The sequence below is a fragment of the Salvelinus namaycush genome, chromosome 14 (genome assembly GCF_016432855.1).
Source record: "Salvelinus namaycush isolate Seneca chromosome 14, SaNama_1.0, whole genome shotgun sequence".
Lineage (NCBI taxonomy): Eukaryota > Metazoa > Chordata > Actinopteri > Salmoniformes > Salmonidae > Salvelinus > Salvelinus namaycush.
Window position 1 is genome coordinate 2,992,822 of NC_052320.1, and position 12,800 is coordinate 3,005,621.

General features: G+C 43.6%; 1 protein-coding gene across 1 annotated transcript in view; it reads right to left on the bottom strand.

Annotated features, from left to right (window-relative positions):
• LOC120059549 (laminin subunit alpha-5-like) overlaps positions 1 to 12,800 on the bottom strand; it is a 316,678-nt gene that overhangs the window by 27,610 nt on the left and 276,268 nt on the right. Inside the window, 5 exon segments of the mRNA XM_039008682.1 lie at positions 2,896 to 3,040; positions 6,219 to 6,358; positions 10,180 to 10,359; positions 11,858 to 12,000; positions 12,672 to 12,800. The exon segment at positions 12,672 to 12,800 is cut by the window's right edge and continues 57 nt beyond it. Of these exon segments, the coding sequence (XP_038864610.1) occupies positions 2,896 to 3,040; positions 6,219 to 6,358; positions 10,180 to 10,359; positions 11,858 to 12,000; positions 12,672 to 12,800 (737 nt within the window).

The window sequence follows — 12,800 nt, forward strand, 5'->3', positions numbered from 1 at the left end:
CAGAGATGTTACTAAGGGGCTGAGAGAAGAACAGAGAGACAGAGATGTTACTAAGGGGCTGAGAGAAGAACAGAGAGGAAGAGATGTTACTAAGGGGCTGAGAGAAGAACAGAGAGACAGAGATGTTACTAAGGGGCTGAGAGAAGAACAGAGAGGAAGAGATGTTACTAAGGGGCTGAGAGAAGAACAGAGAGACAGAGATGTTACTAAGGGGCTGAGAGAAGAACAGAGAGGAAGAGATGTTACTAAGGGGCTGAGAGAAGAACAGAGAGGAAGAGATGTTACTAAGGGGCTGAGAGAAGAACAGAGAGACAGAGATGTTACTAAGGGGCTGAGAGAAGAACAGAGAGACAGAGATGTTACTAAGGGGCTGAGAGAAGAACAGAGAGAAAGATATGTTACTAAGGGGCTGAGAGAAGAACAGAGAGGAAGAGATGTTACTAAGGGGCTGAGAGAAGAACAGAGAGACAGAGATGTTACTAAGGGGCTGAGAGAAGAACAGAGAGACAGAGATGTTACTAAGGGGCTGAGAGAAGAACAGAGAGACAGAGATGTTACTAAGGGGCTGAGAGAAGAACAGAGAGACAGAGATGTTACTAAGGGGCTGAGAGAAGAACAGAGAGACAGAGATGTTACTAAGGGGCTGAGAGAAGAACAGAGAGAAAGAGATGTTACTAATGGGCTGAGAGAAGAACAGAGAGACAGAGATGTTACTAAGGGGCTGAGAGAAGAACAGAGAGACAGAGATGTTACTAAGGGGCTGAGAGAAGAACAGAGAGACAGAGATGTTACTAAGGGGCTGAGAGAAGAACAGAGAGACAGAGATGTTACTAAGGGGCTGAGAGAAGAACAGAGAGACAGAGATGTTACTAAGGGGCTGAGAGAAGAACAGAGAGACAGAGATGTTACTAAGGGGCTGAGAGAAGAACAGAGAGACAGAGATGTTACTAAGGGGCTGAGAGAAGAACAGAGAGGAAGAGATGTTACTAAGGGGCTGAGAGAAGAACAGAGAGATATGGGTTACTAAATGAGCTGAGAGAAGCTAGAGAGATATATGGGTTACTTATGAAGCTGAGAGAAGCTAGAGAGATATGGGTTACTAAATGAGCTGAGAGAAGCTAGAGAGATATGGGTTACTAAAGGAGCTGAGAGAAGCTAGAGAGATATGGGTTACTTATGAAGCTGATAGAAGCTAGAGAGATATATGGGTTACTTATGAAGCTGAGAGAAGCTAGAGAGATATATGGGTTACTAAATGAGCTGAGAGAAGATAGAGAGATATATGGGTTACTAAAGGAGCTGAGAGAAGCTAGAGAGATATGGGTTACTGAAGGAGCTGAGAGAAGCGAGAGAGATATGGGTTACTGAAGGAGCTGAGAGAAGCTAGAGAGATATATGGGTTACTGAAGGAGCTGAGAGAAGCTAGAGAGATATATGGGTTACTGAAGGAGTTGAGAGAAGCTAGAGATATATGGGTTACTGAAGGAGCTGAGAGAAGCTAGAGATATATGGGTTACTAAATGAGCTGAGAGAAGCTAGAGAGATATATGGGTTACTAAATGAGCTGAGAGAAGCTAGAGATATATGGGTTACTAAAGGAGCTGAGAGAAGCTAGAGAGATATGGGTTACTGAAGGAGCTGAGAGAAGCTAGAGAGATATGGGTTACTGAAGGAGCTGAGAGAAGCTAGAGAGATATGGGTTACTAAAGGAGCTGAGAGAAGCTAGAGATATATGGGTTACTTATGAAGCTGAGCGAGGAAACAGATCTATGAGTTACTAACAATAGAGATACATTAAATATATACGAAAGTATGTGGACACCCCTTCAAATTAGTGGATTTGGCTATTTCAGGACACCTATTGCTGACAGGTGTATAAAATCAAGCACACAGCCATGCAATCTCCATAGACAAATATTGGCCTTAGTGAAGAGCTCAGTGACTTTCAACGTGGCACCGTCATTGGATAACACCTTCCCAACAAGTCAGTTCATCCAATTTCTGCCCTGCTAGAGCTGCCTTGGTCAACTGTAAGGGCTGTTATTGTGAAGTGGAAACGTCTAGGAGCAGCAACGGCTCAGCCGCGAAGTGGTAGATCACACAAGTTCACAGAATGGGACCAGCGAGTGCTCAAGCGCGTAATGTGTAAAAAATCCTCTGTCCTCAGTTTCAACACTGCCTCTGGATTTTTAAACTGCCTCTGGAAGCAACGTCAGCACAATAACTGTTCATTTGGAGCTTCATGAAATGGGTTTCCATGGTCGAGCAGCCGCACACAAGCCTAAGTTCACCATGCGCAATACCAAGCGTCGGCTGGAGTGGTGTAAAGCAGATGCCAGAAGAATGCTACCTGCCCAATGCATAGAGCCAACTGTAAAGTTTGGTGGAAGAGGAATAATGGTCTGGGGCTGTTTTTCATGGTTCGGGCCCCTTAGTTCCAGTGAAGGGAAATCTTAACGCTACAGCATGCAATTACATTCTAGACGATTCTGTGCTCCAACTTTGTGGCAACAGTTTGGGGAAGGCCCTTTCCTGTTTCAGCATGACAATGCCCCTGTGCACAAAGCGAGGTCCATACAGAAATGGTTTTACGAGATCGGTGTGGAAGAACTTGTCTGGCCTGCACAAAGCCCTGACCTCAACCCCATCAAACACCTTTAGGATGAATTGGAACGCCGACTGCGAGCCAGGCCTAATCGTCCATCACATACATACTTTTGGTCATGTAGTGTATAAGGGAGAAACTAAAGGTCTACTGTATGTATAACCACTGTATATCTACGAAAGGCTGTGGATACAGTGTGGTCCTTCGAACCACCCACCCACCCACCCACCCACCCACCCACCCACCCACACACCCACACACCCACACACACACACACAGCTCCCTCTCACCGTGAACGTGTCAGGGTATCCTCCCACATAGAACACAGTCTCTTCAGTCTGGAGGTTGAGCAGTCCGCTGTCCCCTCCTGCCTCCACCACAGCCTTGGTTATCCTGGTCTCCGACGTCATGGCCATCTGACCGTACTGAAGGATCCTATAGAGAGAGGAAGAGAGAGACAGAGAGAGAGAGAGAGAGAGACAGAGAGAGACAGAGAGAGGAAGAGAGAGACATAGAGAGGAAGAGAGAGACAGAGATAGGAAGAGAGAGAGAGAGAGACAGAGAGAGGAAGAGAGAGACAGAGAGAGAGGGAGAGAGAGAGAGCGAGAGAGACAAACAGAGACAGAGACAGCGAGAGAGAGCGACAGAGAGAGAGAGAGAGTGGTATTAGTAGTATTTATTAAGATCCCCAAGGCAGCGGCAACTCTTCCTGGGGTCCAAACAGGAAACAGAAATACAACAAATAGAATACATCAAATTACATGAACAAGTCATCTAACAGAAGCTCCCATCAAGAGCGACCCACAGCTAGTGCATTCATCTCAAGATAGCCAGTTGAGACAATCACATATCACACTCGTACCACAACTATGTATCACATATCACACTACATAATACAATACATAATACCTAAAAATGCCTGTGTCTCTTCACAGTCCCAATCTCTCCTCAACTTTGAGCCAGTAGAGATTGACATGTATGTCATTGACATTCGCCCTCTGTGTACATCTAAGCACAATACGTGCTCCTCTGTTTTGCACCAACTGCAATTTGCCTATGTCCTTTTCCACACCTGACCAAACAACTGGGCAGTAGTCCAGGTGCGACAAAACTAGGGCCTGTCTGGTTGACTGAGATATCAAGACAGTAGACCAAAGCACTCTTCACATTTTAGCATCCATTGATTGTACAGTGCATTGTATTCAGACCCCTTGACTTATTTCACATTTTGTTACGTTACAGCCTTATTCTAAAATGTACTACATCGTTTTTTCTTCCCATCAATCTACACACAATACCCCATAACGACATCACAATACCCCATAATGACATCACAATACCCCATAATGACATCACAATACCCCATAATGACATCACAATACCCCATAGTGAAAAAGCAAAAACAGGTTATTAGACATTTTTGAAAATGTATAATAAAAAACATATGGAAATATGACATTTACATAAGTGTTCTGACCCTCTACTCAGTACTTTGTTGAAGCACCTTTGGCAGCGATTACAGCCTCGAGTCTTCTTGGGTATGACGCTACAAGCTTGGCACACCTGTATTTGGGGAGTTTCTCCCATTCTTCTCTGCAGATCCTCTCAAGCTCTTTCAGGTTGGATGGGGAGCATTGCTGCACAGCTATTTTCACGTCTCTCCAGAGATGTTCGATCGGGTTTAAGTCCGGGCTCTGGCTGGACCACTCAAGGACATTCCGAAAGCTTGTCCTGAAAAACATCCCCACAGCATTATACTGCCACCGCCATGCTTGATCGTAGGGATGGTGCTAGGTTTCTTCCAGACGTGATGCTTGGCATTCAGGCCAAAGCGTTCAAAATTGGTTTCATCAGACCAGAGAATCTTGTTTCTCATGGTCTGAGAGTCCTTTAGGTGCCTTTTGGCAAACTGCAAGCGGACTGTCATGTGCCTTTTACTGAGGAGTGGCTTCCGTCTGGCCACTCTACCATAAACGCCTGATTGGTGGAGTGCTGCAGAGATGGTTGTCCTTCTGGAAGGTTCTCCCATCTCCACAGAGAAACTCTGGAGCTCTGTCAGAGTGACCATCGGGTTCTTGGTCACCTCCCTGACCAAGGCCCTTCTCCCCCGATTGCTCAGTTTGGCTGGGCGGCCAGCTCTAGGAAGAATCTTGGTGGTTTCAAACTTCTTCCATTTAAGAATGATGGAGGCCACTGTGTTCTTGTGGACCTTCAATGCTGCAGACATTTTTTGATACCCTTCCCCAGATCTGTGCCTCGACACAATCCTGTCTCGGAGCTCTATGGACAATTCCTTCGACCTCATGGCTTGGTTTTTGCTCTGACATGTACTGTCAACTGTGGGACCTTATATAGACAGGTGTGTGCCTTTCCAAATCATGTCCAATCAATTGAATTTACCCCAGGTGGACTCCAATCAAGTTGTAGAAACATCTCAAGGATGATCAATGGAAACAGGATGCACCTGAGCTTAATTTCAAGTCTCCTAGCAAAGAGTCTGAATACTTAGGTAAATAAGGTATTTCAGTTTTTTCAGTTTGCAAAAGAAAATGTAAAATTGATTTCACTGTCATTATAGGGTATTGGGATGTCATTATGGGGTATTGTGATGTCATTATGGGGCATTGTGTGTAGATTGATGGGAAAAAAATGAAATTTCGTCAATTTTTGAATAAAGCTGTAACGTAACAAAATGTGAAATTAATAATTTCTGAATGCACTGTAAATGTTTTTACCATGAAAGCTTGCTATCTAAGGGTTACACCCAGCAGTTTAGTCTCCTCAACTTGCTCAATCGGCACGTAATTCAATACTAGATATAGATGAGGTTAAGGCTTGAGCGAGTGATTTGTCCCAAAAACTATGCTTTTAGTTTTTGAGATATTTAGCACCAGCTTTTTGGTAGTTACCCATTCTAAAACTGACTGGAGCTCTATGTTATGTAACCTTTATTTAACTTGGCAAGTCAGTTAAAAACAAATTCTTATTTACAATGACGGACTACCCCGGCCCAACCCGGACGACGCTGGGCGAATTGTGCGCCGTCCTATGGGACTCCCAATCACAGTTGAATGTGATACAGCCTGGATTCGAAACAGGGACTGTAGTGACGGCTCTTGCACTGAGATGCAGTGCCTTAGACCGCTGCTGCGCCACTCAGGAGCCCGAGGGTTATCGAGTTATCAATGGTGTTAGTTATTTATTTTATTGTCATATCTGACGTGTATACAGGCTTTATTCAATGTCAATTGAAGTTCATTAGTAAAAACAGAAAACAATGATGACCCTAGCCAGCTGCCCTGCGGTACACCACACTCAAGCTTCCATTAAAGAAAACCCTCTGTGCTCTATTAGAGAGAGAGTGAGAAAGAGAGATAAAGAGAGAGAGCGAGAAAGAAAGAGAGAGAGGGCAGGATAACATGGTGGTGGTGATAACGACAGAGCCAGTGGTTGGTGTAGTGGAGGTGATTTGGAATGACATTCTCGTGATGATTTCGCCTGCCCGAGGCAAATTATTGCCTATGGACTATGAGGAATTCCTCTTGGTCTAATGGTTAAGACATTGGGTTCCCTAGTAAGAACAAATCCAACCAATGACCGTGGCAGTAGTTACCTTTCCAGGACCACGTTGTTGAAGTTGCCATCTGTTTGGACATCCTCCGGCATCTCCACCTCGGTCGTCTCTCCGCCCACATTGAAGAGCCAGTGCAGTCTCTGCCCTTCCAGCATCATTCCCAGGAACTCCTTACTGGTCTAGAGACATGAAACAGGAAACGCATCATTACTGGACTACAGACATGACACAGGAAACGCATCATTACTGGACTACAGACATGAAACAGGAAACGCATCATTACTGGACTTCAGTGCCGTCGGAAAATATTCACACCTCTTAACATTTTCCAAATTTTGTTGTGTTACAAAGTGGGATTAAAATGGATTAAATTGTCATTTGTTTTGTCAACGATCTACACAAAATACTCTGTGATGTCAAAGTGGAAGAAACATTTCTAACATTTGAAAAAAATGTATGAAAAATAAAACACTAATATATCTTGATGAGATAAGTATTCAACCCACTGAGTCAATACGTGTTAGAATCCCCTTTGGCAGTGATTACAGATGTGAGTCTTTCTGGGTAAGTCTCTAAGAGCTTTCCACACCTGGATTGTACAATATTTGCTCATTATTATTTTCAACATTCTTCAAGCTCTTTACAATTTGTTGTTGATCATTGCTAGACAACCATTTTCAGGTCTTGACGTAAACTTTCAAGGAGATTTAAATCACAAATCGACCAGGACCATTCACTGTCTTCCTGGTAAGCAACTCCAGTGTAGATTTGGTCTTGTGTTTTAGGATATTGTCCTGCTGAAAGACAAATTCATCTCCCAGTTACTGTTGGAAAGCAGACAACCAGGTTATCGCCTTTTAATTTTTTTAATGTTTTAACCCTCGTCTTACCAGGTAAGGTGACTGAGAAGTCAGTTTTACGAGGGTAAGTTTGGCGGCGTGAGTGAAGGAGGCTTTGTTGCGAATTAGAAAGCCGATTCTAGATTTGATTTTGGATTGGAGATGTTTAATATGAGTCTGTAAGGAGAGTTTACAGTCTAACCAGACACCTGGGTATTTATAGTTGTCCACCTATTCTAGGTCGGAACCGTCCAGGGTGGTGATGCTAGTCGGGCGGGCGGGTGCGGGCATATACCTATGTTGGCCTGATATGGTTCCCAATCAGAGGCAGCTGTTTATCGTTGTCTCTGATTAGGGATCATATTTAGGTAGCCATTTTCCCCATTGTGATTTGTGGGATCTTGACTATGTTTGTGTGTAGGTGCATTCTGCACTGCATGTAGCTTCACGTTTCGTTTATTCACTTTATTGTTTTTGTTCTTTAAGTTTCTCCTCCAAATAAAATGATGGAAATGCTGCATCTTGGTCCACTCCTTAATAACGATCGTGACACCAAGGGTTTCTTCTGATAGCAGTAGTGAGTTAAGACACCGAGGGTTTCTTCTGATAGCAGACACCTGGGTATTTATAGTTGTCCACCTATTCTAGGTCGGAACCGTCCAGGGTGGTGATGCTAGTCGGGCGGGCGGGTGCAGGCATATACCTATGTTGGCCTGATATGAGTTAATACACCAAGGGTTTCTTCTGATAGCAGTAGTGAGTTAGGACACCAAGGGTTTCTTCTGATAGCAGTAGTGAGTTAATACACCACGGGTTTCTTCTGATCGCAGTAGTGAGTTAAGACACCAAGGGTTTCTTCTGATAGCAGTAGTGAGTTAAGACACCAAGGGTTTCTTCTGATAGCAGTAGTGAGTTAAGACAACAAGGGTATCTTCTGATAGCAGTAGTGAGTTAAGACACCAAGGGTTTCTTCTGATAGCAGTAGTGAGTTAGGACACCAAGGGTTTCTTCTGATAGCAGTAGTGAGTTAAGACACCAAGGGTTTCTTCTGATCGCAGTAGTGAGTTAAACAACCAAGGGTTTCTTCTGATCGCAGTAGTGAGTTAATACACCAAGGGTTTCTTCTGATAGCAGTAGTGAGTTAAGACACCAAGGGTGTCTTCTGATAGCAGTAGTGAGTTAAGACACCAAGGGTGTCTTCTGATAGCAGTAGTGAGTTAAGACACCAAGGGTTTCTTCTGATAGCAGTAGTGAGTTAGGACACCAAGGGTGATAATTAGGCTGTGTATTTGGTATAAGTAGTTTCATAGTAAGAGGAGAATGATCTCTTAATGACTGTAGCTTGGTAATCACGCTCAGTGATGTGGCAGAAATCTATTGTCTAGGCAAAAGTAGTCTGTACGTGAGAAGGTCTTATGAACTGGTGAGAAAAAAATCTATACTCCCTAGCTGTGGGATTGCGGAAATGCCAAGCATCAGATATGCCAAACTTCCTTTCGTTTTTTGGGGGGGGGGCCTATCTGTTGTTCCATGTTGTAAATTGTGTGGCGTCAGGGTGTAACGGATATGAAATGGCTAGCTAGTTAGCGGGTACGCGCTAATAGCGTTTCAATCGGTTACGTCACTTGCCCTGAGACTTGAAGTAGGGTTTCCCCTTGCTCTGCAAGGGCCGCGGCCTTTGTGGAGCGATGGGTAATGATGCTTCGTGGGCGACCCGAGGTCGGGGCGAGGGGACGTACTAAAGTTATACTGTTACAAGGGCAACAACCTCTCCCTCAATGTGAGCAAGACAAAGGAGATGATAGTGGACTACAGGAAAAAGAGGGCCGAACAGGCCCCCATTAACATCAACGGACTGTAGTGGAGCGTGTCGAGAGTTTCAAGTTCCTTGGTGTCCACATCACCAACCAACTATCATGGTCCAAACATACCAAGACAGTTGTGAAGAGGGCACGACAACACCTTTTCTCCCTCAGGAGACTGAAAAGATTTGGCATGGGTCCTCAAAAAGTTCTACAGCTGCACCATCGAGAGCATCCTGACTTGTTGCATCACCGCCTGGTATGGCAATTGCTCGGCATCTGACCGTAAGGCGCTACAGAGGGTAGTGCGTATGGCCCAGTACATCACTGGGGCCAAACTTCCTGCCATCCAGGATCTATATACCAGGCAGGACCTATATACAAAGCACAAACAATTGTCAAAGACTACAGTCACCCAAGTCATAGACTGTTCTCTATACTACCGCACGGCAAGCGGTACCGGAGCGCCAAGTCTAGGTCCAAAAGGCTCCTTAACAGCTTCTACCCCCAAGCCAAAAAGCTGAATAATTAATCAAATGGCCACCCGGACTATTTACATTGACCCCCCCCCTTTGTTTTTACACTGCTGCTACTCGCTGTTTATTATCTATGCATAGTCACTTTACCCCTACCTACATGTACATATTACCTCAACTAACCTGTACCCCACACATTGACCCGGTACCGGTACCCCCTGTATATAGCCTTGTTATTGTTATATAGTTATTAATTGTTTTACTTTAGTTTATTTAGCAAACATTTTATTAATTGATTAACTATATTTCTTGAACTGCATTGTTGGTTAAGGGCTTGTAAGTAAGCATTTCACGGTAAGGTCTACTACACCTGTTTTATTCGGCGCATGTGACAAATACAATTTGATTCGATTTATTTTGAAATCTGTTATTCAATGCGTTTGTATGGGCTAATAGTAGTAAAAGTTTATCAAATAATTTTTGTATATATATTTTATTGATACTTCAAGGGGTTTAAAATTCAAAATCAAATAGCAAAATGATCCTTGGTATGACCTTCTTCAAACAATGACATACAGTTTATGGATAAAGATGTCGAAAGGTAAACAGTCTTGGGGAGCCTTTCATAAATACGTAATTATGAACGCTTATAAATGTTTAGAAATGCTTACAAAATACATCAATTATTCTCTGTCCCGCAGTATACGTGTAAAATAACAGTATTTATTATTTTATTTTATATGTTATTATGATATGTGTTGTCTATTTGTGTGAAAAAACTGTTGAATAATAATAATATTTATTATAATAATAATAATAATAATAGTAATAATAATAACTATAATACAAATAATAATCATATTAATAATAATAAAATACTTACGTCCCTGTTTCCGAGGTAAAAGACAAACTGTTTGTCTGGTTGGTCCTGTCTGCGGGCGCGTGAGGCCTCGGGCAGGGTGATGTAGAACTTCAGGGAGGTGTAAGCTGCCAGGTCTGCCAGGTTACTGGGGATACGCACCTGCACACCTGATGTCCCGTTGAACTTGACAGGTACGCTCACCTGAGAGGGAGAAGAGGGGTAATGTTGATGTAACCGTCCATAGTAGATAGATGTCTTAATATCATAAGTTTTGACCAAAATTAATACTTTATTCATACAAAAAGTACATTTAATAGACACTTTTATCCGAAACTAAACTGAACAATAATAAACGCAACAATTTCAAAGATTTTACTGAGCTACAGTTCATATAGGGAAATCAGTAAATTAATAATAAACTAATGAGGCCATAGTCTATGGATTTCACGACTGGGAATACAGATATGCATCTGTTGGTCACAGATACCTTAAAACAAAGGTAGGGTCGTGGATCAGAAAACCAGTCAGTATCTGGTGTTGCCACCATTTGCCTCGTGCAGCGTGACACATCTCCTTCACATAGAGTTGATCAGGCTGTTGATTGTGGCCTGTGGAATGTTGTCCCACTCCTCTTCAATGGCTATGCGAAGTTGCTGGATATTGTCGGGAACTGGAACATGCTGTCGTACACGTCGATCCAGAGCATCCCAAACATGCTCAATGGGTGACATGTCTGGTGAGTACGCAGGCCATGGAAGAACTGGGACATTTTTAGCTTCCAGGAATTGTGTACAGATCCTTGTGACATGGGGCTGTGCGTTATCATGCTGAAACATGAGGTGATGGTGGTGGATGAATGGCACGACAATGGGCCTCAGGATCTCTTCATGGTATCTCTGTGCATTCAAATTGCCTTTGATAAAATTAAATTGCGTTTGTTGTCTGTAGCTTATGCCTGCCCATACTATAACCCCACCGCCACCATGGGGCACTCTGTTCACAACGTTGACATCAGCAAATCGCTCGCCCCAAACCGCTCAGTACAGTTGAAACCGGGATTCATCCGAAGGTGAGCATTTGCCCACTGAAGTCGGTTACGATGCCAAACTGCAGTCAGGTCAAGACCCTGGTGAGGACGACGAGCACTCAGGTGAGCTTCCCTGAGACGTTTTCTACAGAAATTCTTCGGTTGTGCAAACCCACAGTTTCATCAGCTGTCTGGGTGGAGAAATTAACATTAAATTCTCTGGCAATATCTCTGGTGGACATTCTTGCAGTCAGCATGCCAATTACATACTCCCCTCAAAACTTGAGACATCTGTGGCATTGTGTTGTGTGACAAATCTGCACATTTTAGAGTGGCCTTTTATTGTCCCCCAGCACAAGGTGCACCTGTGTAATGATCATGCTGTTTCATCGGCTTCTTTATATTTCACACCTGTCAGGTGGATGGATTATCTTGGCAAAGGAGAAATGCTCACTAACAGGGATGCAAATGGATTTGTGCACAAAATCTGAGAGAAATAAGCTTTTTGTGCGTATGGAACATTTCTGGGATATGTTATTTCAGCTCATGAAACATGGGACCAACACTTTACAGGTTATGTTTATATTTTTGTTCAGTATAATTAGAGGTAGCAAACAGTATGTATTCACATTGCGAGCCTGGGCTATGTTTGTCCCGTGTGAGCCACCATACCTTGCTGGCTGCCTTGCGAGCCTCAGCGATGAGCTGTCTGATCCTGAGGATGTTCTCTGAGATGTTGGGCATCTGGGCTGAGTGGTTCTGCAGCTTGTCCAGCTTCTTCATCAGTATTGGGATGGCCTCGCCCAACATACCCACTGGAGGGACACACACAGACAAAAATGTTCTGTCAGTCGAAACCCATTTAATCAGACTTCAGCAAATGTTTATTCATTGAGCACGTCCTTTGCATGATCAGAGAAGCAAAGATTTTTCATCCTTGAACAATGGCCTAATAAAGGTTATATTAAATCCAGGACCATGCCATTTAGGGAAAGGGAAACCAGTTGCACAACCAACATGTGTCTTCCTCATTTAACCCCTCTGAATTTAGTCGACCAATTCAAGCAGACTTTAACAAATCACTACACACCACTTGATAAAAATCAATCATTATCAGCTATAATAGCAATTTTCAAAATGGAAGTCAAGCCAGCGTCCCTGGCCTCTATATAATGAAACTATCTAGTAGTGTCTAGTGGACCTACCAGACCTACTATCTAGTAGTGTCTAGTGTTTGAAGACCTACCAGACCTACTGTCTAGTAGTGTCTAGTGGACCTACCAGATCTACTACCTAGTAGTGTCTAGTGGTTGAAGACCTACCAGATCTACTATCTAGTAGTGTGTAGTGGTTGAAGACCTACCAGATCTACTGCCTAGTAGTGTCTAGTGGTTGAAGACCTACCAGATCTACTGTCTAGTAGTGTCTAGTGGTTGAAGACCTACCAGATCTACTATCTAGTAGTGTCTAGTGGTTGAAGACCTACCAGAGGTGTTGGCCTCCAGGAAGGCCTTGTGGACGTCATTGTTGTTGGTGTTGGCGTCTCCGTACTGCTGCTGCCATTGGTCCAGCTGCTCCTTGATAGGGGCCAGGGTGTCCTTTACCCTCGCTGCTG